Source organism: Nyctereutes procyonoides, unplaced genomic scaffold (assembly GCF_905146905.1).
Source record: "Nyctereutes procyonoides isolate TBG_1078 unplaced genomic scaffold, NYPRO_anot_genome, whole genome shotgun sequence".
In the NCBI taxonomy this organism is placed as follows: domain Eukaryota; kingdom Metazoa; phylum Chordata; class Mammalia; order Carnivora; family Canidae; genus Nyctereutes; species Nyctereutes procyonoides.
Window position 1 is genome coordinate 28,953,390 of NW_026575042.1, and position 27,706 is coordinate 28,981,095.

At 35.2% G+C, this 27,706-nt stretch overlaps 1 protein-coding gene across 2 annotated transcripts in view; it reads right to left on the minus strand.

Annotated features, from left to right (window-relative positions):
- Positions 1-1,760: 1,760 nt before the first annotated feature.
- MRPL3 (mitochondrial ribosomal protein L3) overlaps positions 1,761-27,706 on the minus strand; it is a 40,546-nt gene continuing 14,600 nt past the window's right edge. Inside the window, exons 6-10 of one of the 2 annotated variants that reach the window (XM_055321143.1) lie at positions 24,996-25,056; positions 13,236-13,344; positions 8,432-8,509; positions 6,716-6,793; positions 1,761-2,216 (exon numbers count right to left, since the gene is read on the minus strand). In XM_055321143.1, coding sequence (XP_055177118.1) covers positions 2,064-2,216; positions 6,716-6,793; positions 8,432-8,509; positions 13,236-13,344; positions 24,996-25,056 — 479 coding nt within the window. In that variant the 3' untranslated portion in view covers positions 1,761-2,063. The remainder of the gene's footprint in view (positions 2,217-6,715; positions 6,794-8,431; positions 8,510-13,235; positions 13,345-24,995; positions 25,057-27,706) is intronic. The other variant, XM_055321144.1, reaches the window with a different exon arrangement.

Below are 27,706 nucleotides of genomic sequence, written 5' to 3' on the forward strand. Positions count from 1 at the left end.
CTTCAGTTTAGTTTATTAGCAAATTTCAAACATCTCTAAGTTCATTAAAATTCTTCTCCACTATTTCTTTTATATCCTTCAACAAAGTTTTATCGTTTCCGTAAGACCCCAGTGTTTGTTAGGCTTTTCACCCCCTAGGTAACTGCTACTGTGAATGATATCCATCCTCCCACAAACACACCCCATAAAATTTCTCAATTAAATATTGATGTTTATAAATCTTGTTTTCAGTCACCTTTCTGAACTGTCTTCATTGGTTCTGATGCTTTGTCAGTTGGTTGTCTTTAATTTTCTAGGTAGGTATTTCTTACAAATAATATTCTCACTTCCTACTATTTATATCTTTACTTTTTCTTGTCTTAGTAACTGTACTGACAAGGACCTCCAAGAACATTGTTGAACAGCAGTAGTAAAGGGTATCCTTGTTTGATCTCTGATAGGACTGTGTTTAATATCTTATCCCTGAATATGTTTGAGATAATCTTTTAGTAAGTCCAGGAATTTCTAGTTTGAGAAGTTATTTCCGTTAATAAAAAAAAAATGGTACAGTTACCAAGACTTACTTCAGTTTAAAACATTTCCTCTTGAGTAACTCATGATTAAAATATATAAAAGACCAATGTTCTACTTTGGTACCCACACAGCTCAAACTGAGTATAACTGTATGTCATATTCTGCTTGTCTATATTGTATTGTCACTATTCTTTCCCAGCTTCCCACTAATTTTTTTTTAAAGGTTTATTTATTTTAGAGAGAGAGAGAGAGCACCCATGAGCAAGTGAAGGGGTGGTGGGCAGAGGGAGAGGGACAAGCAGACACCATGCTGAATGCAGAGCCCAATGCAGGGCTTGATGTCATGACCCTGAGATCATGATCTGAGCCAAAACCAAAAGTCTGACACTCAATTGAGCCACCCAGGCACCCCTTCCCACCTATTCTGGTTTATATTATTCTTTGTGTTTTCCTCTTCGTTTACTTTTTACTGTATGGATTTCCTGTCATTTGCAACAAATCTTAATGGAATTAGGTGAAGAATAAAAAAAAACCTTAAAAAAGATGTGACTACATTTGGATTTAAAAGGAAAGAAATAAGCAAAAAAAAAAATACTGTTGGATTTTCAAAAAATCCATTAGCTATCAGGAAATTATATGGAGATCTAACAGTATGATTAATAGGTCTCTTGGGTGACCATATAAATCAAGTCTCAGAAAACACCTGTAGTTAAGTTGGATTCTGTGGGTCCTCAGAGGAAATCTAGTAATTCAAGGAGGCCTGCTTATACCTTCATTGTTAAGCTTGATTATATGATCTAACTAGCCATTCGTAAGCACATCTTAATTTCATACACTGAAGGAAAAGCCAGGGGCTATTCACATTTCAGAAATAGATGATTCTTAAGTTTGTTGGCTGTACAATCCCAGGCAATTTCAATCCTTCTAAGAAGGTATCAAGGAAAAATGATTAAACCTATCTATAGTTGAGTGATCAAACTAAAAATATTCTTCCCAACAGAAATATAAACAGGGTCCAAAATTTATAATTTTGTTGTTTTTCCTTTGTCAGGCCTTTAACTGCGACAAACATACTTCTGTAATTTAAATAAAAATCTTACTTCATTTCTCTGTTTTAGAGCTCTAAAAACTGCAAGAATGATAACAATGAATTTTAGAAAATGACTTCTTTTTTTGAATAGGTTACACCATAATTCCCGAATGGTTTGCCACTGTTCCACAACCACCCCTTCACAAAGACAGACAAATCTTTAATAAAAGAAGTTTAATTTATAAGCATCTTAAGATAACTTGGTAAAAAAAGAATGAAGCTCACAATTACAAAGATTTTGCTCATATGCAAACTGCCAGTCCATTTAAATTTGGCATAACTGATCTGGTTAATGTGGTAATTTTTTTTAACATAATTTAGTTTGGAGGATGAATGATGTATTTCTGCCCTTGACAAAGGGGTAAGTATGGTATTGTGATTAAGAAAATATATTTCCTGGTTATATTATTGTTCTGGCTCACCAAAGCTCATAAAATAAAGTTTGCCATGTCCAATGAGGTTAGGTAAATGTAATAGAAGGTGCGCTGGGTTGACACACATTTTCATCATACAAATCTTCTGGTAGTTCCTCTTCATCTCCATCAGGAAAGTATGTAGGGAATGGTAGATTTTTACAGAAGTCCTTATATGCGGGCAGATTAGAATCTCTGATCTGGAGGGAGGAGACAATGGTCTTATTAATCAATATTACCAATTAAGTTGCTTAAAGTCTGCTTTAATTATTAATAATTAAAGTTTCTAATGCGAATAACACAATTGTTATATGAGGTAAAAGGAATTCAATGTATTCTTTTTATTCTAATAAATTTAATTAATTCAGTGACAGAAATACAGCCTTCCTCAAGTTAATCATCTACTCATAATAAAATTACTCTGGTTATTAATTTATATCTTATCCATAACTTATAAATCTCTAGAATGGCCCAAAAGGATAAATTGTATTTTACAATTACTAGTTATCAATTGTATCCAAACTATGTACCTAAAGTTATAACTACCTAATTATTGATTTATATCTACTCATTATGTATTTTTATTATTTTATTCTCTACTATAGATTTTTTTTGAGTTGTAGTTTAAAAAAATAACACCTAGTATTTTTGTTAGTCTTTTTTTTTTTTTTTATTTATGATAGTCACACACAGAGAGAGAGAAAGAGAGGCAGAGACATAGGCAGAGGGAGAAGCAGGCTCCATGCACCAGGAGCCCGACGTGGGATTTGATCCCGGGTCTCCAGGATCGCGCCCCGGGCCAAAGGCAGGCGCTCAAACCGCTGCGCCACCCAGGGATCCCTATTTTTGTTAGTCTTAAATGAAAAGGGCATATAACCAAAAAATCAAGTTTTATTTATTTTTTAAAAGTTTTTATTTATTTATTCATGAGAGACAAAGAGAGATAGAGGGAGAGACACAGGCAGAGGGAGAAGCAGGCTCCATGCAGGGAGCCTGACGTGGGACTCGATCCCGGGTCTCCAGGATCACGCCCTAGGCTGAAGGCAGCGCTAAACTGCTGAGCCACCAGGGCTGCCCAACATCAAGTTTTATTAAAGAAATAAACTTACATTTAACAAGTACCACTATCATTGAGAAATTAAGGACAAGATATTTAGCAAAAACAGTAACAATCAATCCACAAGCTCTATTAATTCTTTATATTCTAAAATATGCTAATTATATCTGTGAATTCATAAACCAAGGAATAGTTCAGATATTGATATGATCTAAAATGTTGGGCTTTATTTTTGGAAAACATTATTGGATTCTTCAAAGCTTCTGACTCATTCTACGGCTTTCATTCAGAGAGAAATAAAAAAAATTACATGTAATTATACACACAGAGTAAAATAACGCATAATCATTTTGGCAATAAGAAACGAATAATTTGGTTGAAATAAGTACACAGCTGCTAGGAATAGCTAAGTACAGAAAAACATCTATTTTAATCTCTCCCATTAAAATTGTACCAAGAAATTTTTCAGTAAGTTGCTGAGAAGAAATAAACTCGTTTAATTTTTTTTTTCCAATTCACTAATCTTGGGTTGAACTTTAGCTTAAGAAAGTCATTTTCTTACCAATTTAAACTGTCTCAGAACTTAGAGCTCAAGATAAAACCCAAGCAAATAAATAACAAAACCAACAAGAGCAAAATTTTGTGCTAATTTGATAAATGTGAAAATTTGGTCATAAGTGATCTAATTAGCAAATTCTCAGTTGCTTTTACATTTTGATAGATCTATCATCCCCAAGGAACATTCCAGACAAAAGCACTGCTTATATATTCTAACTGTAAATGCTATAGTACTATATATTCATTGATTTGAAACATAAATGATGACATTTGGTGGCTCTAAAGCTGAGGGCCAAGAACTTGCATCTCATCCTTAACAAATGTGTGAAACTCCATAGTATGTATTTCTGTGCACTTAATCTAACCTCTGGCTTCATTATTTCCCTCCCTTCACCAAAACTCCTTTAATATCCAGCTCATCCTTTTTCTATTTCTGTACTGGCAAACCAGTTCAAGTCCTTTGAGGAAAGGTGAGGGGTGGGACGGACACACACACACACACACACACACACACACTAGGAAATCTAGAATAAACTTAGATTACAAATTAGGATATAGGAATGAGCACACATAAATAATAAAACATACACTACACAATGCTGTAAACAGGTTCTTTCTTTAGGCTCTCTTAATACATTTAGTGAATCCAAACAACGACATAAACACTTAGAGTGATTAAACAGGCTGGGCATCCCTAAGACTATCTTTACTAACTGGAGAACAAAAAAAAGTTATTGGTAGATCTGTAACCTGCAGAGTGCGTGTGTGTGCATGTGTGCGTGCACAAAAGCTCTTATGGGATGAGAGAATGTTAAAGAGGCCATCTATTTGGGCCTCAATCCCCATGGGCAAGGGGGCTCTTTCACTTGCTATGGAATCAGCTGGAAGAATAGAAAAAGTAGAGTGAATATTTTCAAAAAGTGTACCACACTTCTGACGTTTAAAACACAAGCCCACAAAACACTCCCCAGACCCATTCCTTAATGTTTGGGATAGACATTTGTGTAAGGTTACAAAAGACACTTGTTTAGACACATTATATTTTAGAGATTTTTTTTTCAAGATGAGTTTTTTAAATCAAAATAGGTTTCTTGCAAATACATTCATTAGTGTGTTAATAATTCAAAAATTCAAAGTGGACTAGATATTCTTTGATGCTAGTTTCTTGAAATATATTTGGGACTCTTCTTTTGGAACTGCCTTTGGTATATCTTCTCAATGTCTTTAGTAATGGTAAGCCATGATACTTTCAGAGAGTCGAGTTTTGGGAGGCAATTTTTTGTTGAAGTAGGTGGAAGAGTACCAAATGTTGTTGACTATAAACTGTTTATAACAACCAGTGAGAATATCACTGTACATACAGTTTTTCAAGACAGTTGACCTGTTCATCTATAATGGCATCCAAGAAAATGCTGAGGTGTACCTGAGAAGTCATAGCAGCAGTAAGGTTCAGCTGGAAAGCCAGTCTAGAATTGTGTATGCAGTAAAATGGGGAGAAAAGGGAGATTTGATAACATTTTGTCAAAATTTAAAAGTTAATCTGCGGGATCCCTGGGTGGCGCAGCGGTTTGGTGCCTGCCTTTGGCCCGGGGCGCGATCCTGGAGACCCGGGGTTGAATCCCACGTCAGGCTCCCTGCATGGAAGCCTGCTTCTCCCTCTGCCTGTGTCTCTGCCTCTCTGTCTCTCTCTGTGTGACTATCATGAATAAATAAATAAAATCTTTAAAAAAAAAAAAGTTAATCTGCTATACAATATAATTTTATTATGGAAAATAAACATTTCCCTCTTTTCTCTTTTATTAGGCTATAGTATTAGTAAACATGTATTAAACCTGGAATGTGGAGGGATACATTTAATTATTCAAAAGCCAAAATGTTTTACGAAGTAGAATGACAACCTGCCAGCCTCAGCAACCCGTCATTGTGTATATGACTAGGCCACTTGGAGACTAGGAACCTATTTAAATCTAAAAATATGTGAAGTAAAAAAAACAACGGAGAAAAAAACCCAAAAAACCTGCAAAAATTAATAAGATGTATTTTTTAAGAAAAATGAGAATAATCCAGTTAGAAAGTTAACTGCAGAAAGGGAATTTTAATTACTGTAAGATTAAAGTAAGCATATACTTTATGCTAGTAATGGAACCTATTTTAAGAAATGAAAAGAATAAAGACCCAATCTGAAAAATCTGAGATTTAAATTTCAACCTATTTTTGTTGTTACTGTTGGAAAATTAATAAAGAATACATTTCTGGGAACAGCTAGTATCACTTCTACTATAAATTTATTTTCAGAACAGAAGACTCAAAATTCAAAAGTGATTTCTCATGTTGTATTATGTTGGCCTCAATCCCAGGAAGAATATTTATTTTCTATTTTATTTGATAGAAGTAAGACTGTGAGAGTGTAAGAGGTTTTTTTTCATATTTATCCTATACATTTGTTTCCTTCTTTTACTTGTTTTTGAACATTAAAATGAACATGTATATTTTTAAGAAAGACACTAAAAAGTATAATCAGAGCAATGCTAACAGCAATAAGGAATCCCTCCTTAAAATGTCTACCTTCAACCACCTTTTTAAAAAAATTTAATTTTTTAGTAATCTCTATACCCAATGTGGAGCTTGAACTCATGACCCCCAAATCAAGAGTCATGTGCCCTTCCAACTGAGACGGCCAGGGCCCCTTTATCACCTACCTTGTTGATTCTCTCACTGAATTTCCATTTCATGTATTTCTAGTGCCTGTGTCAAACTATTTTTAAAAAAATTAAAAGTTCTTTTTTGGAAAAATATTGATATTTTGGCAATAGTTATCCCATTATCCTTTTTGTATTTCTAAAGAGCCTCTATTTATCGATCCTATCCTTTTTGCAGGTTCGTGATTTTATAAACATAGGTTTTGGCTATTTTGTACAATTTTTTCAGTCAGGTGCTACTGAAAAATGGAAAAAAAAATAATTTAGCAGAGAATATAGAAAAACAGCCACTTATTTTCAAGCCACATTTATGGGTGAAAAAAGAATTTATGGCACACATTCATGTATCCAAACAATGGAAAATAAAGACAGTTTACATACATACCTTTACTAAGCAATTTCTATGTCCTGGTACAGAGCCATTTACATAGATTATATTGTGCTTTGTGTTTATTCTCCATACCTAAAGTAAGAAATGAAATCAAAATTTAAGGGTTAAAAACTTGAAAATAAACTTGAATTAAAACAAACAGTATGTTACTAAAAGCAGGGGCTATAAGTAGCCTATGAAGTAATCATCATATTAACACTTCAAAATGCTGAATGAGAATAGTAGGAAAAATTCAAATTGTGTGGATGGCTTATAAGATTATAACAGGTATGTCTTATGGAAGTGCTGGCATACTCTCATTTTTAAAGATTTATTTATTTATTTTAGAGAGAGAGAGCATGAATGGGAGGGGCAGAGGAAGAGCAAGAGAGGCTCTCAAGCAGACTCCCCGTTTAGCACAGAGCTGGACTTGGGGCTCGATCCCACAACCCTGACATGATGACCTGAGCTGAAACCAAGAGTCAGATGCTTAACTGACTGTGCCACCGAGGCACCCCACAAACTCTCACTTTAAATATAAATGTGAGTGTAGAATAACCAAGACTGCTTGGATGTCTCAATGGACTCTGTTGGCACCATTAACAAGTAGAAATTCAATTTTATTTTATTTTTATTTAATACTAGCTTGCTCCAACTAGAAACTGAAGAAGCCACAACCTCTCTGGGTCTGATTTTCAAAATAAGTGTGCTGAGCAGACGGCCCTCATGTGGGTGGCCTTTTATGTGAAGGAAAAAGCTTATACAAATGGGGGAGAATGGTCAAGAAATGGTAGTGAAAGAACAAATCATGTGAGGTGAAAATCAAGTCTGACTCTCATAGCTAAATGTTAAATACTACCGAAATTGAAATATCTCATACATATGCATGTGCAAATATACATGTGAAGAAAATACACACAAACAGTTAAGACTGGGTGATCTCCCATAGACGTAAAAGTAATAGAAGGGAAAAAAAATCTTAGATTTAATTACATAAAATTAAAAAAGCTCTGCTGGTCAAAATTTAAAATAAAATGTATCTAGAATAGAGGCTGGAAGAACATGCACCGAAATGCTAAGTGTTTATCATTGAGAGAAGCTATTTTCTCCTTTGTACTTTCTACACTTTGAAACATATACATATCCATATACAAACATTAGTTATTTGTCAAATTCCTCACATTAGTGAGGACTGAATTTAACTCCTCCCCCCTTAAAATATATGTAATTATTTTATAAAGATGGATACACACCATAGTCCCTTCTTTACTACTATCTTTTCCCTCCTGCTTTGATGGTCTCCTCTTTTCTCCTCCACATTCACTTCTATCCACCCACACATTCCACATATAATCCAAAATACTCTGGCATGTAATTTCACTTTTCTCTGTGCTTATATAATGGCACATATAAGCAGGGAGCTTTTGTTCATTCTTTTATAAAAGGAGAGTATTATACATCATGCTCTAGAACTTTTTTCATGCACCCTCTTCTTGTGGAAATCTTCCAGATCAAACAATAGGTAGGTGCCTTTTTCTTTTCAATGACTACACATTCCATAGCTTGGGCGTTAAATGAACATACTACCATGGTTATGGCTACAACACACACACATACATTTCAGGTACTGGAACGATTCTCTGCAGACACAAATGCAGTACATCCTCTGGTTCCTTCACATTCAAGTATTAATTTGACTATTCCTAAAAAAGAGCCACTTCAGAAACTTACTTTCAGTCCATACTCTGTCCTATCTTTGTTTCCCATTTGTCCAGGCATTTTAGTTCCAGGCCAGACTCTAGCAACATCCTACATAAGAAAACCAAAATCAGCACTTTTAAGTACTCTTAATTTCCAATAGCACTGATCAAAGAAAAATACAACCTGAGATAGGAGTTATTAAAATGTTTTACTTTTTCCTCATTCTGCTAGGGCCCAAGGAACTACATATGGATTTAGATACAAATATCCCAGAGGATCTCCCTTCTAAATTAGATCAGAACAACAAAGTAAATACAGACTACAAAACAGATGTAGGAGAAAAACTCAATAACAACAGAGTAGCAACTGTACTAATACTGGTTGAGAAGTAGAAAAGAAAAATTTTAGGACATAAACACACATCGTAGTATCACCACTCAAAGAACAAACTTGACTGCCTTGTCTGTTTTCACAAATCTTCTATATTAATTGACTTAACAGACTCCATCTAAATTACTGCTGCTGTTACTTTCCTTCTCCAGAATGATTAAGGACAGAGTTAGATACTAGAATACTGGGTTTGTTTGTCCAGCCCTGGTTGTCTCTGATTCACATAAACAGCTTCACATAGTCTCTCTGATTTTGGCTTTGATAATGGATAATACTACATCTAAAGAAGCATATTTGAATTACATCTAAAATGGGAAAGCTTCTCATGACATGAATTCCTGGAACACAAACACTTCTGTATCACTACTCTGACATTAACAGGCAAAACTACCAGTGGAAGTAGCTCACCATAGTATTAGAGTTGGTAACCAAGTCAGATTAAAAGACAATTCTGCATGTCATAGACTAAATATCACTCTAATTTATTCTACTAACATAGTCTGTGATAGGCACACCTGGCTTAACATTACATTACTAAAAAAGGACTCTGCCCACCCCAATTAAATTTACATTCTCATTTAAAGTACACCCTCTTAGGATTATAAAAGTATTGACTAATACTTAATGACAGCATTTACAAACACAGAACGGTGCATTTCATGACCATAAACTGGAGTTATAACAACAGGTTCTTCTATATGCCTAATTTTTTTAAAAAAGATTTTATTTATTTATTCATGAGAGACACAGAGAGAGGCAGAGACATAAATAAAAGGGAGAAGTAGGCTCCTCGCAGGGAGCCTGATGCGGGACTCGATCCCCAGAGCAGGATCATGCCCTGAGCTGAAGGCATGATCACCTGAGCTGAAGGCATGATCACCTCAATCCCAGAGCAGGATCATGCCCTGAGCTGAAGGCATGATCACCTGCTCACCTGCTGAGCCATCCAGGCATCCCTATATGCCTAATTTTTAAGAGAGTTTTATTGAGGTATAATTCACATACATATCTTATTCTTTTTAAAGTATACAATTTAAAGATCTTAGCATATACAAGGATTTGTGTATGACCACAATCTTAGAATGCATCTGTCGATCTAAAACAGAAATTCCAAATCCAGCTCCCCCAGCTCTATGCAACCACTAATCTACTTAACATCTTCATAGATTTGCCTAGGATGGACATTTCATGTAAACGGAAATCATACAATATGTAGTCTGTGACTGACTTCTGCCACTTAGCATGTTTTCAAGGTTTGTCCATGTTGCATGTACCAGTACCTCATTCTTCTTTATTGCTAAATAATATTGCATTAATTTGCCATGTTTTAATTATCTAATCAGCCAATTCAGGATCATTTGGGTCATTTCTATGTTTTGGCTCTTATAAATAATGCTGCTGTGCATGCACAAGTGTTTTGTTCATGTTTTCATTTCTTCTGGGCATACACTTAGGAGTGAATTGCTGGGTCCCATGGTGACTTTACACTTAACATTTCTGGCAACTGACAAACTTTCCCAAGGCAGCTGTTAATCATTTCCACATTCCCATAAACAATGTATGAGGGTTCCAATTTTTCCACATCCCTGCTAACATTTGTTATTATCCATCTATCTTTTAAATTATAGTCATCTCAGTGTGTGTGAAGTGCTACCTTATCGTGGTTTTGATTTGCATTTCCCGAATGGCTAAAGGTGTTAAGCATTTATTCATATGGTAACTGGCCATTTATATATCTTCTATGGAAAAATATTTAAGTTCTTTGGATTGAATTGGATTTTTTTTTTTTTAAGATTTATTTATTTTTGAGAGAGAGAAAATCTCAAGCAGACTCCATGCTGAGCATGGAAGCCAACATAGAGCTCAATCTCAGAACCCTGAGATCATGACCTGAGCCAAAATCAAGAGTAAGACACTTAACCAACTGAACTACCTAGGCACCCCAATGTGGGTTATCTTTTCATATTCTAGATTACCAACTTTAGCAGATTTATGATTTGCAAATATTTTCTTCCATTCTGTGAGCTGTCTTTTCATTTCCTTGACTGTATTGTTTGCAACAGTTTAAATTTTGATGAAGTCTAAGTTTTCTGTATTTTCTTTTGTTACTTGTATTTTTGGTGTCCTATTTAAGGCTTCACTTAAGGTCATGAAGAGTCACTCCTACGTTTTAAGAGACTTTTATAGTTTAGCTCTTAAATTTGTGTCTATGATCTACCTAATTTTTATAACTTATTTTCATATAATTTATATCTGTGTAATTTCACATTTGTAAAAAAGTTATAAAAATAATACAAAAAACTATCATACTCTTGACCCAAATTCACCAGGTGTTCACATGTTATCCCATTTGTTCTACCATTCACTCTATCTCTATATATGCACATGTTCTTCTGTACTATCTAAAATTTCATGGTAGGCATGATGCTCCTTTACCTGCAAGTATTTCAGTGTACTTCTTAAGAACAAGAATACTCTCTTATATTACCACAGTACAATTATGAAACTCAAAAAATTTCCTATCTAATCTGTAGTTCACATTCTAAATTTTGCCCCAATAATCCCACCCCTACCACCAAATCCAGGATCCACTTCAGAATTCTACACTGTAATTAGCTGTCATGCCTCTTTTGTTTCCTCAAATCTGGAGCAGCTCCTCGGCCTTTGTCCTTCACAATCTTGACATTTTTGAAGCCAATTATTTTGTAGCCAATTATTTTATAGATTATCACTCACTTTGGGTCTAATGGTTTCCCACAATTGGATTCAGGCGATGCATTTTTAGCAGCAATCACCACAGAAGTGATGATGTGTTATTTTCTGTTCTTTTTGTGTTCACTAGGTTAACCCACTCTACAGGTATTATCTTTACCTTTATAATTAATCCAGGAGTTGTTTTGGGACTCTGTATGTAACTTGTCTTCATCCAGTTTTCACCACTTGTTTCAGGATCCACTGAATTCTTGGCTCAATCAGTTATTCCTTTGATGGTTGTCAATAGTGAAATTCTAACTCCATCATTCCTTCTACATTTATTAGTTAAGATTATACTGCAAAGAAGAGTAGTCCCCTTTCTCCCATTGTTAAACTAAACATTCGCTTTATCCATCTATATCTGAGTGAGATCATCAATTCTAATTTTATTCCATGAATTGTCATTTTTTTACATTTTTCAAATCAAATTGTTCCAAGTTTTACAAATGGGAGCTCATTTTAACTAGCTGCTATGTCCTTTTCATGTGCTATCATTTTTAAAGCACTTTCTTTCTTTCTTCCTTATTTTAATTTCTAAAGGAATTTTTTTTTATTGAGGTCTGATTGACATGTAGCATTTTATTAGGTTAGGGTGTACAAAGTAATGATTTGATATTTGTATATATTGTGAAATGGTCACAATAACTCTAGTTAACATCCATTACCATATGTATTTACAAAAAACTTTTTGCCTTGTGATGAGAACTTTTAAGATCTATTCTTTTAGCAACATTCAAATATGTACTATAGCATTATTAACTAGTCACCATGCTGTAAATTACATTCCTTGCTTTCTTGAACTAGCTATTTTGGGTTCATCTTGTACTCTTCCTGCCCCATGGATGAAATTCTCCACTTTTCCAAAGGGCCCAAAATTCCTTTCAGTGGGTCAATGATATTTAGAAACCAAGATCTAGGCAGGCTCTAGGTGCGGCTTGCTGCTATAGATTATCTTTGCTTTTTCAGTTTATCTTTGCTTTTAGGTTCTTTCAGCAGAGAGAGCTAAGGAATAAATATATACACACATATCTATATCTATTTCTCTGTCTTTAAATACATGCATATAATAAACACATACTGACACCTGCAATCTGAATTCAACACTACAGGGTTTATTCTAATATCCCTCCTTTTCATACCTGACTATCCTTTTCTAGTAGTGAGAAACTTGCTTCCATTATCAATATATTTACTTATCCACTCAATCCTACAACTTACAAAAAATTATTTCAGAATACAAAAGTCCTTCTCCATTTTCTATGCTCTTATTGTTTGTTTCCCCATTTCTTCTCTACCTACTTTTCCCTTGCACCATGGTACTGTCCTTGACAATCTTTCCCAACTGTCTGTGTTAAGGCAAAAATGAACCTGTAAAGGAACTGGTGGGCAGATGAAAGGGCATTCTAATCCCCAATTTCCTGCAGCTGAGGGAGACAGAGATGGAAATGAGAAAGTAGGGAGGAAAATACTGAGAATAACTCCTAAACTTACAGTATAGGGGTTATTACTAAATGACTCAAGTCTGGCTCTGGAAAGTAAGTGAGGCCAGGACCCATAAAAATGTGATTAGTGTGATCTACCTGGAGTCAGATTAAAATTATGTGACCTGACCCCAAGGACAGACTAAAGCAATCTATATGTAGAAGCTGAATATTTAGTATTAAAAAGGGAACCACTAAGTTATACTTACACCAGTCGAAATAGCTCCAGGTCTCCTGTGGGTTTTTGTTTGACCATGAGTAGCAGGCTGGCCTTTAAATCCCCATCTTTTCATGACACCTTGAAAACCTTTACCAATACTGAACAAGATAAACATTAGAATTTACATAATAAACAGAACACAGAATATTCCCAATTGTGTATTTTCTTAATAGTACGTTAGAGTTTTAACAACGCTACTTACCTAAATATCTAGGAAAAGCTATGCAAGAAAAATTGCAAATGAACATTCCTTTATCTATGTCCTAGTCTGCACCCCTTCCTGGAGCCTCATTCCATATAAAATGATTAATTCAAGATAGTAAGACAAGAGCAAGTTAAGCAAAGGGAGTTCTATCTGAGCAGGAAGTTTTATCATCCTAATCCTGTGAAACAACACAGTAAAAGTGGTGAATTTTTAGAAATTCCCAAGTACTTATAAGCTATGGGGCAGGCAATCATTAAGATCCCCATCTCCTGGTATTCATGCCCTTGTGCCATTACCTCCCCTGGAGTCCGGGTGGACCTAGGAACTCATGCCTAAGGAATAAACTATGGCAAAATGATAAGATGTCACTTATGACATTAGGTTATAAAAAAACCTATGGCTTCCAGCTTGGCACACTCTTCCTTTGAGGCTCTGAAGGAAGTCAATGGCCATTCTTATAGAGTGGAACATGGCACTCTATAGGAATGTCATGTGGCAAAGATGTCTCCAGCCAACAGCTGTGGTCCTGAAGCTTGCCAAAGACCACGTTAGTGAGCTTGGAGGCAGTACTCCCCTAGTTGAACTGAGATGACTGGAGCCTTGACTGATGGCCTGACGGCAGTCCTGTAAAAACTACAAGCACTCGGATGAGTTGTACTGGGATTCCTGACCATGGACACTGTGAGGTAATAAATGTTTATTGTTTTAAGCTGTTATGTTTTGGAGTAATGTGTTAGGTGGCAATAGATAATATAACAATAAATAAAACAATAATAATGCCACAATGCTGGACAAGTTTTATAAGACATGAGAAACATTTTAGTCTCAAGGTTTGAACAGGAAGCTCATAGAAAAATGGAATCAGAGATTAGCAATTTTTTAAAAATCTAGTATTTCAAATTTAAATGAAACCACTCTATTTTTAAATTCCACTAACTGGAGAAACATTCTGTGTACAGGTGGAAAATGGAAAATACTAAGGTTCGAGCATTAATAAAGTTTATCTCTGTCAAATATATCAGTACAAAGATACAATAAAAGGGCTAGAATGAATTGCACAACTGTACTGGACATATTTTTATACTCTTAAGGTAACACCTTAAGATAAAAACAGTATGAACTACATTTAGAACCTAACAGCAGAATTATCAAGTCACACACCAAAAGTTACTTGCATATGAGTAATTTAAATGTAGCATACGCCATTTTCTTCACATTAATCAACTGAACACATCACTTATGGTATGCACATAATTATGCTTTGACTCAAAAACTCAAAATAATGCGTATTCCTGGTCAAAGAGTTAAAACAGTAATTTAACATATATTAAATGAAAAACCCACTATAAATTTTGCAAGGAGATTAACATCTAAGAACAGAAACTATGATAATCAAATATTTTACTGAAATTTTGCTTCAAAAACTTAAATATTTCTAGTTAATGCTGAATTTTAGAACACATTTGAAAAATAAAAAGCATGGCAATTTAAAAATAAGAAATAACTACAAAGTTATTTGAGTCTATGGATATTGTCTGGCAAATAACCTTTTAAAGATAAAAAGAGAGGGGACTGGCAACACTAATCTAAACTGAACATGTCTTAAAAATACCACATTCTAACACTGGCCATTCTTAGTAGAAAGTGTACTAGCACCTTCTGAGTCCTAAAATTGATTCATCACTTATTTAAAAAGAAAGCGCTAATGTGTGCACCAATAAAACAAATGCCAGGTAAATTACAGAAGATAATTTAGCTCATTTTAAGAGTAAATGCTTATAAGATAAAAGTGGTATCCTGAAAGTGCTAATTATCTGTCAGCTAATTACAGACTGTTTTTCAATCTAGCTCTAGAATGCACCATGTTGTTATGTTGTGTACAACGGGAACCTCTTCAATAAATAACCTTTAAACAAAAGGATAAATGCAAATGACATGACAAATTATTGGCTTAATTCAGATTATGGAGAATAGAGAGTGCACCTGTTGATCTACGGGTGGTTCAGGTATCTATTCTACTGTTCCTCTCGATTGTCACCCAACATGAGAACAAAAACAAAAGCTAAGAAGTGAACTGATCTATACTTAGCATAGCCAGGAACATTTTAAATATAAGGTTTTCACAGGTCACATAAAAGAAAACCTTTATTTTACTAAAAATGATACACAGCACATAATACACATGCTTTATCTCCCTTACCCCTTTTCTGTTGCTGATTTTAGTTAGCAGGAAAAAAATCAAATAAAGGAAAATTCAAGTCATAAAGGACACAATGTGAGAAGTTCCACATTTAGTGAGACAAATCAGAAAATTAGGAAAACATAAAAATATATTTTATTTAGAGCATTTATACTTGATACAAAACCAGCAATTCATTTAAAAACTCAGAGATTCTATTTAAATTTAGGAGACTCTACTGCTCTTGTTTCTCAGCCCATGATTCCCTTAGTGTACTTTAAGCTTATGAAGGGCAGGGGATTATTATTTAATCCAACCTAGAAAAGTCCGTGTTATTTTGTTACTGGCTATAGTTGTGTCTTCGGAAGATACCTAATTATTTTCTTTTATTTTGTTCTTTGGTTTCCAAATGTTATGTAATGGGTATGCTTTTTATAAAGTTTAAGAAGATGGTATTAAGGGTGGGGGGAGGTTTAACGGTATGACAGTCATAGGTATCTTACGGAAGAAAATGCATAATTTAATGTTACCAACTGAATTCTAGAAATCTTTCGAGATTACTGCTTGTGAATTTCATTCCCTTACTATACTGCATCAAAAGCACAAATGTATACCAGCAAACATATAGGTTTTAATACAAACCCATCAAGTATTTCCCCATTTTGCAGGAGTCCCCTTGACTGCACGATTCTAGATATATTTGTATAGGGGATAAAACAAAATGTCCAAAGATGAGGAGTGCTCTCAATTCCATTCATTCTGAGTCCTTGGATAACTTCCCCCCAAATTCTCATCATTGAGGCTTTCCCTCAACATGGGCTTCTATCTCTCTCCTTGGTAACCCTCTTTCTCCATTTTGGGAAACAAATTATGCTCCCTTAATTCCCAAATCCAAAGCCTTTTACTAAAATAATTTTTTATTATGGAAATTTAAAAAACACTCAAAAGCAGAGACCTAGTACAATGAATCCCTATGTATCCCACCACCTAAGGTCAAACATTATCAACTGAAGGCCTATTCTGTTTTATCTATTCTCCTCTTCTGCAACTCCAAAGGATTATTTTTAAACAAATTCCAGATATCATACTATTTCATCCCTAAATATTTTAACATGGCTCTCTTTTAAGGATCCTTTTTAAGAACAAAACCACAATGTCATTATCATAATCTAAAAAAGTTAGTAATTCTTTAATATTAAATACCTAGTCAGTATTCAAATTTCTAAGGCTTTAAAAAAAAATAGAATAGTCCTCTATCGTTCCTGTTTACCACCCTCCCTCCCACTACTCCCAATAATCATTTCCTCCCTATTATCCTGCTTCTCTAATGCTCCTTGACATATTGCTTTCCCTTTGCTGCTACAGGAAAAGATGGACTTAGAGACCTGTTGCTGACCCTCTTTTGGATAGTTTATATCAGGGGTTGGCAAACTATGGCCTCTAGTGGCCACCTGTTTATGTAAATAAAGTTTTACTGAAACACAGCCATGCACTTTTATTTACTTATTGCCTATGGTCCTATGGAGCTATAATGGCAGGGTTGAGTAGTTGCAACAGAGAACATAATGCTTGTAATTCCCAAATGTTTATTATCTGGCCCTTTGAGAAAAAGTCTGCTGACTCTTGAGCCTATTACTAATAAGTTCCACAAACCTGGACCTCTGGCAAGAATTCTGCTACTATTCCATTCCACAGATGTACTGACTGTATCCAACCAGAAGTATCCCAGCCATTCAATTATAATGTTCAGAAACTGAACATCTCTCTTTAAGCTATCCTCCTTCATAGCCACTAGACTGACATTCCTAACAATTTTTTCACACAAGCTGTCCCTTGCTTTAAAAAGCAAAACAGGAACAACAACAAAAAGAAGCAAACAAGCTAAAGCATAACCTTAAGTGGTTCTCAGTAACTTCATTTGCTGGGGCATATAAGGCCTTTTATAACTGGATCCAGTCTACCTTTCAAACACTGCTCATCACAAGTCCTTGTCACAGCAGATTATTCCGTGAATCCCTAAGTATGCCACTCTCTTTCTTGTCTTTGCTCATTCTGTTCCGTCAGCCTCACACCCCCATCTCACTGCACTGTTTCTCTACTTACCATGAAAAAAGAACTAGAAGTATTTGTTATCAAGTGTCACATCAGTTACAAAATACTTCATTTTCTTTATTAAAAAAGAATAAGAATCCATACTGCAAGTAGAGATTTTTGTATCAGAACCATTTCTAAATTGAGCTTTAATGTTCTCTCTTTAGCTGATTTATTAAAGCTGTAAAAAGTTCAAGTCACTTGTACATAATGTCTCAGAAAACCAGTAACTGAGTACTAAATGGAAGAGAGGACTCCTGACTTCTCTGGGGATGCCCCAAGATCAGGCTGTATTTTTAAGGAGGTGAGGATGGGAAGATGGAAGAAATCGTTGGTTTAGAATCAGCTTCTCTATGGTTAAATATTATGTATGAATACAGGGAAATGGAGACTCACATCAGGTTCTGGCTAAAATCACGACTGGGCTACTTCTTTATGAAGTTGAACCACTGAGAACAGATTAGAGTAAGATGGTATCTTTACTTGTGAAAAAGCAATGTGAAATATAAAGGGATAATGTACAAATCAACAATCAAAAGAATTTCTTTTAGGATATAATTTAACATTACTTTGCTATGTTTTAGAGTCAAACCCCAAAAAGGTTGTTTTTTTTTTTCCAAAAAGGTTTTAATTAAAAAAAACTTTTTTCTAGTAAACAAAAAAGAAATTTTTTACTAAAATAAATTACATGCACATAAAAGGTCCTATTAGCTAATTCACTACCTCCATCAGGATAAGCTTTTAATTTATGATAAATTAATAAGGCACAAATGTTTTAATCTTTAATTATAGCTTCTCATTTCAACAAACTCATGCAGATAGATGTTATCTACCTACGTTCATCTCCACACATTCCAGGGATAAAGCATCTCTCTGAAGACTCCTATAAACTCTGGGAGTCAATTCCTACCCAATTCAGTGCTGTCTAGATCTATTTACATCTAGTGATGTACAGCTCCTGAGCCCATAAATAAGGCATGGTGGAATTTTTCAGTTGCTTTATGTTATATCACATTTAGTTAAAAGCTGGCATGGAATAGCTGTGTAGCTGTTACTCTCTAGAATGAGTTTGTGACAGCGTGACCTGAAATGTAGAATGTATCCTGTTTCTGTCTAAAAACCATAAACCTCCTATCAATATCTGGGAACATTTTTATCAACAAATGACTGCTAAGAGTGTACTGCTTTAGCTTCCTGATTTCAAATCTAGCTTATTCAACAGTATAAAGAACCAGATGAACAGGATTCCTTTGAGTCCTCTTATGAAAGGGAGCATTTCCTGGCTGTCCTAATAAATAAACCCAGAAAACCACATTTGCTGTCCTAAGTTAAATGGGCATTTCTCAAAACAGAATGTCAAATAACTATATAATTTTACAATATCAAGGAAGAATGTAATAGTTTTCTGCAGGTCTTTAGCCACTTTCTTCAACAGACCAGGAGACCATTTTCTATATATTGTTGAAACTACTGTTATGCCTTAGTTCTTCATTAATATAGGTAAGAGTGAGCTATGTCATTTCGAAAACTGAGGGATTATTTTTTGTAAATAAATTTTTGGAACAAAAGGAATCTTAGAAACAACACAGTCCCATGCCCTTATAGTAAAGAAAATGAAATCTACACTCAGACAAGTTAAGCCCAAGGACAAATCCCTGGTAAATGGAAGCATCTAGTCATGCTCTCAACCCAGGTCATACTGCCTTTTGCGAAACAGAGGAGAGCAAAAATACAAACATATCCAGCACATCAGAGTAGCAAGAGCTTCATTACTCTGTAAATTCTATATTTAGCAGTAGTACGTAATCTTAAAATTACCCAGAGTGCTTTGCAAAGCTACAACTTTCCTAGACAAGTCAGTCTTAAGAAGGCAATAATTAGATGTATTAGAAAATGCCACAATACAATTCCTAATGACTTCACATTTTTTTAATTTTAAAACATATTTCCTTTTGAAAAAAAGATTTTTCTTTTTAAAATCTGAAATAAGTTAAAAAGTAGTAATATCAACAATAGTGATAGTAGTCAATACTCCGACTAAACATTTAATACATGCCAGGCCTTGAGCTAATAGCTTTCTGTGCATTATCTCATGTTAAAGATGAGGCAACAGAGAGGCTGAGAAAGCTATCTAGGTCACATAGTTACTGAGAAGCAAAGCCTATGCTTTTGACAATTTCCTAGATTGTCTCATTACGTCTTAATTTTGCTGGTTTTGAGTTAAAAAATGCTATTTCATAGAGGTAAAGTGAGGCAACTATAGATGACTACTAGATAAATTTTTAAAGCAACAACAAAATATAACTCTAAAACATCACCCTCACAACTCTTTATCTTGAAATATTCACTAAGAGGGATTAGTCTTTAAAGAGATTATTCCTTCTTAAGTTTAATCACTCATTTTGAAAACTATTTCACTACTACGCTTAAAAATATACTGCTTTGAATAATAGTAAATGAAGTAACTTATTAAAAATGAGCTAAAATTGAAAATGTACATGGCTGAACAGCAGTTGTATACTGAAGGGTAACACATGCCTTGTTTTCCCCTCCTAGAGTTCAGAGCACCCTCTAGAAAGAACAATGGGCTAGTGGAGAAGATTTCCGACAGAATGCAGGACTGGGCACAGAGCCCAAAAGTCTTTGCTCTTTTAAGAATCCATCTGTCATTTTAATCACCTTAAGACTGATGGGCAACCATATTTCTGTACATAATGTGATATTTTAAAGAAAGAACCCAAATTAACCAAATCTCAGTAAATGTCCAAAGGTACTCTACAGTCCTGTAATCTCCCCTACTCCTTTATTTCTACTACGAGGGATAACATCATCAAGGTAAGTGCCATTTTTTTCTATTTTGACACCAAAGGGCAATACGAATTGAAAGACTACTGACAACTTTAAAGTCCTAAGATTATGTCTGAAAATATATGGGTTGTTCTAATTAGCCTAGACTTGTAGACAAGGTTGTTAGATTATCCAGAAAGAAAATTATCTTGTAAGTAGCTGAATAAAGTGTTCCTGACTTCAATCTAGGCTTCAGAATTTCAGTAAATAAGGGTATAAATAAATCACAGACAACCAGAAAAAAAAACCCTCTAACTTCAGTTATGCCACTGTCATGTTTTCAAAGCTTAATAAAACACTTGGAAGGAAAGTACACCATGCCCACTGTTATGGAGGTATCACCACTGTTGGGGTCCTTCAAGTCCTTTCAGACAAAGACCTAACCAATTTCCCTTAATAATGCAAAATACATTTTACAGTTTTCTTTTATTGTTTATTTCATTCTTTGCTGATTTCTTTCCTTTAAAAAAAAAAAAAGCCCACAAAATATAAAAAGCACCATTAGGATTCACCAGAAAACAATGGGTTATGCTGAAGACAGAATCAACAGTCATACTGTATCTCACCCACTATTTATATATTATCCATAGCTGTTTCTTCCTTAAAACTGAGAGTGAAAGAAAAGGAAGAATGTTAGGCCCCAAACATCATGTCTTAGAAGTTACAGTGGATTATAACCGCCATTACAGAACAAGAATAGAAACTTTAAAAGGGTGCCAGGGCAGGGTGCAAGGAACACATTATGACGCACGCTAGTCTTAAAATTGTATTTAGAATGAATTATACAAAACCATCATGTTTCAAAGACAGGGCTTTCGTAGCTGTTAAGAGCATAACACAACTAAAAAATTATCCTGCTAGAATAGTTTTATATATTAGATGTAAAAATCTTTCCCATTAATCTAAATTGAAATTTAGATTCTCAAATCCACTGGACAAAAAACTATCTGTGGTATAAAAGTAAAAATTAAAATGAACTCTGGTAAATATGTATTTACCTCACATTCCAAAGTGACACTGGTAAATACTTTTCTGTATAGAAAATTACACCTGAATTCAGCACAGGTAAATGCAATGTATCTGTCAATGCAAGCAGATTTCCCAATGCAATTAACAGAGAAACATTTAAAAATTTTAAGAAAATCTTAAAGAAGCAGCTGTTGTTGGTCATTGGTCACTTAAAAAATGCAGATAATTTCATTCTCAAAGTAAATAGATTCTATTAATACTTTATTTTCTTAAATTATATAGTATTTTGTTTTAAATTTTCTTACTTATTTCTAAAATATATTTAGTTGAGAAATTAAATTTGAAAGCATAAGGTAAAAAAACTTGAAATACTCAAAATATAAGTGTACATTTAACAATTATATATAATCATTATAGTATGAGAAAAATGGAAGATTTTCAATTAGAATCTAATTTGAGATTTTTCTTTTCTAATGGAAAGATGATGATGAAGCCAAATGATTACTAAAGAGACCAATTTTCAGTTTTATGCTAACTAAAATGTGAGTACTAAATAGGCCTACTTTTATTGACACTGTTACTTGAAACTGGATTAAATTTGCTTGCTTTAAAACAGATATTTCAATGTTATAATTTGAGTACAGGTTTCGGGAAAGGAAGGGATTTGGATTCTAAATTGGGTAAAGGAGTCGGAAGGAAAGCAGTTCCACTAGTGAGCCCTTGACTAGTCTCCAAGCCAGTGGTTCTCAAAGTGTGTTCCCTGGACTAGCATCATCCACATTAGCTGGGCAGTTGTTAGAAATGTAAATTCTCAGGTGTTACCCCTGATCTACTGAGAAAGAAGATTGGGGGGGGGGCAATAGGGGGGAGGGGGTTGTTTCAGAAACCTACTCAAGCAAGACAACCACTGCTCCTGCCTGTAAATCCATATCCCTCCCTCATCATTTGACCTATCCAGTCACCATACAGTTTTTTCTAGCAGGATTAATGATCAGGAAGATGGGGCTCAGACATTTCAAAACATTTGAAACAGGGGCTGGAGATGGAGGACAAAGTAGTAAATTATTGGCTGTTAGTGAGCCACAGTAAGGGACTGAGAGTACTCGGGAGTCTATTCCCAAAGATGATGGTTCAATTTACAGTCAACAAGGAAAAGAACATTCTCACTGGCTGTGAAGAACTCCCCAAAATGGGATGCATCAGGAAAAGGAGGCAGAATTTAAAAAGGAAAAAGCAAAAGCAAATGCATGTGTGTGTTTGCTACAACCTGTGGGCAAAGAGAAGAGGCAGCAGCAACTAGGACTGTATGCAGCTGAGGATCCAATGCTGCCCTGGGAAGGAATTCAAAACAGCTCTCATGAGAAGGACTGAGTCCTACATATTTACAAACACAAACATCTTGAGGCCTTAATAACATGCTAGCTATAAGAGTCACTGGAAATCTTCATCTTTTAAAAAATCAAAGTCACCTGATCTCAGGTAATACCACATAAAAACATGCATACCAGAATAAAGCACACCCATGTATGGGGCAACTCTCTCCCTGCTACACGGCAAAAGTCAAACAGAACACTGTACTGCAGTCCACACAATAGTGAGGATTTTCTCAAATGAAGGTCCTTCTTTTTACCAAGTTGAATGGCAACTACTTTAAATCCCAGGGCTAGTTATTTTCCCAGCTCTTATCAGCCACCAAGTCCCAAGGCAGGCACCAGTCTTGTTTTCTAGGTACATGATCTTAAAACTAAAATACTTTCCTTTTCACTTTATAGTCAACAAGGAGGTTTAAGTTAAAAATAACTTTTAAGAAGCCAATGAAACTCAACAGTAGCATATGCAATGAAAGCATTTGCTGAACACATGTATCTGAAAAGCCTGGCTCTAATCCAAGCTAGTCACAAATCCCACCACAAGGGATCTGCAAACAGAGGTCCCTGACTTTGTAGGACTTCTTGGAATATCCCATATAAAATGTAAACTAGGTAATAGAATTCACACACTATTAACTTTGTGCAAATTAACAGAATTACAGAGGTATTTTATTATATGTAGTTAATTCAGAAATTAAAAAAGTAAAATCATCAGATTCACAACACACACATCTCCCCCCAACTAACCAAACCAAAGCTTTCCAGCTCTAACATTCTGAGTTCATGACAAGGGAAGGCAGAACAGAATTACCAACTGATTTTTTTTACCAAGTAAGTAGGAATGAGCCTGCAACAATCAGGACGCAGGGGAAAACAAGGGAGAAGTCCAGTTTCGCTAAGAGGTGGACCCACTGTACTGTCAATTTATCTGACTCCATTTCTGAAGAGCTAGTCAAAGGTAAAGCCATTTGCAATAGCTCATTTGAAAGCAGGCAATAATGGTGTGGAAATAAAGTATATCTAACTGACCCCATTAAGAAAACTAATGCTGGTGCTCATCTGGTTTCCTTGGATAAAAGCTCTTTGGCTCAGTCACTGTGACTGTAAGACTACCTAGAGCACATGTGGACCACTGTCAGAATGACATAGGCTGCAGACCTTGTCGGATGACAAAAAAGGAGGAAATCGAGGCACACAAAGAAGTAAAATCATCATCTGGGTTGACAGAACAAGAAACAGGAATAGCCAAGAGTTGATATTTGGGAGTTCAGTTTAGACTAGTCATGCAGATTCTATTAACATATACTGAACAATTTCTATATAAACATCTGTAAGGACTCAGTTACTTCATTCTACAGTGAAGTAACCTTAACCAAATTTTAAAAAAATGCTTTTCTTCCCACTCTGGACATGACTCAAAGCCAGTATTTCTGTTACTGTTAAAATTAAGTGTTGATTTCTACCAAATTAAACCCTTGTCGGGATATAAAACATTTCTGTTTTTATGAAGTTTCACTTGTCTAGTACTGAGAGACAACACCATGCTAGTAGAGGCCTAAGGTGTAATACTACTTCTTCCTGTTTCTGATAGGCTTTTCACACAGTTAACAAAATGTTTTATAGTTACCCTACAGGAACCTTAAGCAAAACAACCATCACAAACAGTATAAAATGTTTCTAATTTAACTGCTTCCTACAGTTGGAAAGAATCATTAATTACTAGAGGACACAATCTCAAAAGAACTCTATAACATTGTTCATTTATATTTCACCATCAAACCATATATAGCCTTTGGTCTTAAAAATAGAAGTGGGCCCAAGCCACAAAGAACCTGAGTAATGTGACCTTTCTCGTAGTCCCATTTCAAGAAGCATTACATCCCAGTTTCAAACCTTGTAACTTGATGTTCACATACAACTAATTCAGTGCAATTTAAAATCCAGTATAGTGACATTATAGAATTACAGATGAGAATAACAGTTACTTAATCTTTATTCAATGACGTGAAAGACTATACTTAGCCTCACTCCATTACATTTTAATATATAAGGAAAACAAAAGGAAAAGAATCTGTTATATGGACCTACGTTTTGGCTGTGACATCCACATACTGTCCTGGGCGAAAGTGAGCAGCATAAAGAGGAGTGCCTTTATGAAAAGAAAACAATCAGTATGAAATTTGTCAGAGCAGAAACAACTTCACTAAATATAAACTACATCTAGGAAGCCTATCAGATTTAAAAAAAAGTAGAAGATTCTATTCTGCAATTATAATTCCTAGAAACATCAACAATAAAGTAATAAAATTGTTCATCAAACATGCCTTGACTGTACATGGGCTGAAGAGCAATGTGTAATGTGTCCCAGGATAAGGCACATGGTGCTGGAGTGAGACCAACAGACCATGGGTGGCTCATGGGCTTGTACCCTTATGGAGGCCAATGTGGTACTGGCTGAAATGGGCAATTCACATCCTGATAAGCATAGTGTTCTTGTTGGTAAATACACGAGTTTGATAATTCTTTGTTGTTTTGGTGAATAATATAGTGACTTAAGATACCTTTCCAATTGCATATAACAAAATAAAAATAAAAGAATGACTCAAAAATGTTGTGGCTGTATCAAATCTTTTTTAAACATTAGAAATACATTATCCAAAAATAGGAACTTTAACTGTTTGATCCCAGGTCAATGATCCCATTGACACTGGGCAGTGATGGCAGCATCTATGATATCACATAAAGCTCATATATGTCAGATTTTTGGTAGTTTGGTCACTGTGCCAATAAAATAGTTATTCCAGCACATGCCTGGATAATTTGGAATTCTGAAAAAGTGTCATTATCAATACTCCCAGTTTTATAGACTAACATTTCCAAAACTAGTTGGTGTAAATAGAATCTTAGTTAAAATGCACAAGAAAAACATGTTATTTAGAGGAATTTTCTATGTGAAAGCCCTTTACAACATTTTGTTTGCATCAATTTGGAATTAACTCTATGAGAACTATCTGACAATTAATCTGCAAATATTTATAGGGCACTTACCATATGTACAGTTAGAATAAAATAGATAAGACATGGTCCTGACCTCACACACTTATTATCTAGGTGAAGAATCAATATTAACATCAACAATTAAGAGACTTCTTTTTTCTTTGGAAAAAAAAAAAGTCTTAATAGTAGCAGTAGAAAATGCAACTGAATGCTAATTATGGCTTGTTTAAACAGCAAGTCAGGCAGCCCGGGTGGCTCAGTGGTTTAGCGCTGCCTTCGACCCAGGGCATGCTCCTGGAAACCCGGGATCGGGTCCCATGTCAGGCTCCCTGCATGGAGCCTGCTTCTCCCTCTGCCTGTGTGTCTCTGGGTCTCTTTCTCTCTGTGTCTCTCATGAATAAATAAATAAAATCTTAAAAAAGAACAAAACAAAAAAACCCCCAGGGAGTACAGTACTATGGAATTTCGGAACGTAGTATCCTTTAATGTAGGACCTAACCTAGATTTGTACGGGCAAAGAAAAACCCTGAATTAAGAAAAAATAGGTGCGGGATCCCTGGGTGGCGCAGCGGTTTGGCGCCTGCCTTTGGCCCAGGGCGCGATCCTGGAGATCCGGGATCGAATCCCACGTCAGGCTCCCGGTGCATGGAGCCTGCTTCTCCCTCTGCCTGTGTCTCTGCCTCTCTCTCTCTCTGTATGACTATCATAAATAAATTTAAAAAAAAAAGAAAAAATAGGCGAGATTAACACTAACTGAATTTCTAGGAGGTTGAATGACCTGTACTGCTGATATTTGACCACTTTCACCCACTGAAACAATTTCACATGGCTTGAGATACAACAAAAATTAACAGGGACTTAATTTTACATTTGTTACCTCAGTTCTGCTCACTTTAGCTTCAAATTACAAAACTTGCACTTCAAAAAATACTTTTAATTCTAGCTTATATCAAGACTGATCCTCTGTCACTCCAATTAAGAAGGCTTATTGCACTTATATTTTACTTCGTGAAATTCTGTCCAGATATTAAAATACAAATCTTAAAATATCCTTCTACTATCTACTTGTTAGAACTCAAATTCAAGAGATCAGGAAGCTTTTCTTAAGTTCAAAGATGTCAAAATGTTGTCAACTACACAAAACCAATACAATAACCATGTTGCCAAATCATACTTTTTGACATTTCAAGGAGTAGGGAAAATACTTTGGAATTTTTATTTTTTTTAAAGATTTTATTTATTTGAGAGAGAAGGAGAACAAGTGACAGGTAGGGGAAGAGAGAGAGATAGAGAAAAGGGGGGGGGGAGGCAAACTCCCTGCTGAGCAGGAAGCTTGAGGTGGGGCTCAATCCTAGGACCTTGAGATCATGACCTGAGCTGAAAGCAGACACTTCACTGGCTGAGCCACCAAGGTGCCCCACTTTGGAATTTTTAAGTAAGAATCTCTACATCAAGGTGCTATGGTCACTTTCTTGTTTCCTATTTTCTCAAATTCTTCTATCTCAGTGAGAGTTTAGCTATTCTTCACTTATTAAAATAACAGCCTACACAGAGTGAACTTCACATTTTAAAGGTTAGTTTATTTTAAAGTTAAAAAAAAGGGATCCCTGGGTGGCGCAGCGGTTTGGCGCCTGCCTTTGGCCCAGGGCGCGATCCTGGAGACCCGGGATCGAATCCCACGTCGGGCTCCTGGTGCATGGAGCCTGCTTCTCCCTCTGCCTGTGTCTCTGCCTCTCTCTCTCTCTCTCTGTGTGACTATCATATAAATAAATAAATAAATAAATAAATAAATAAATAAATAA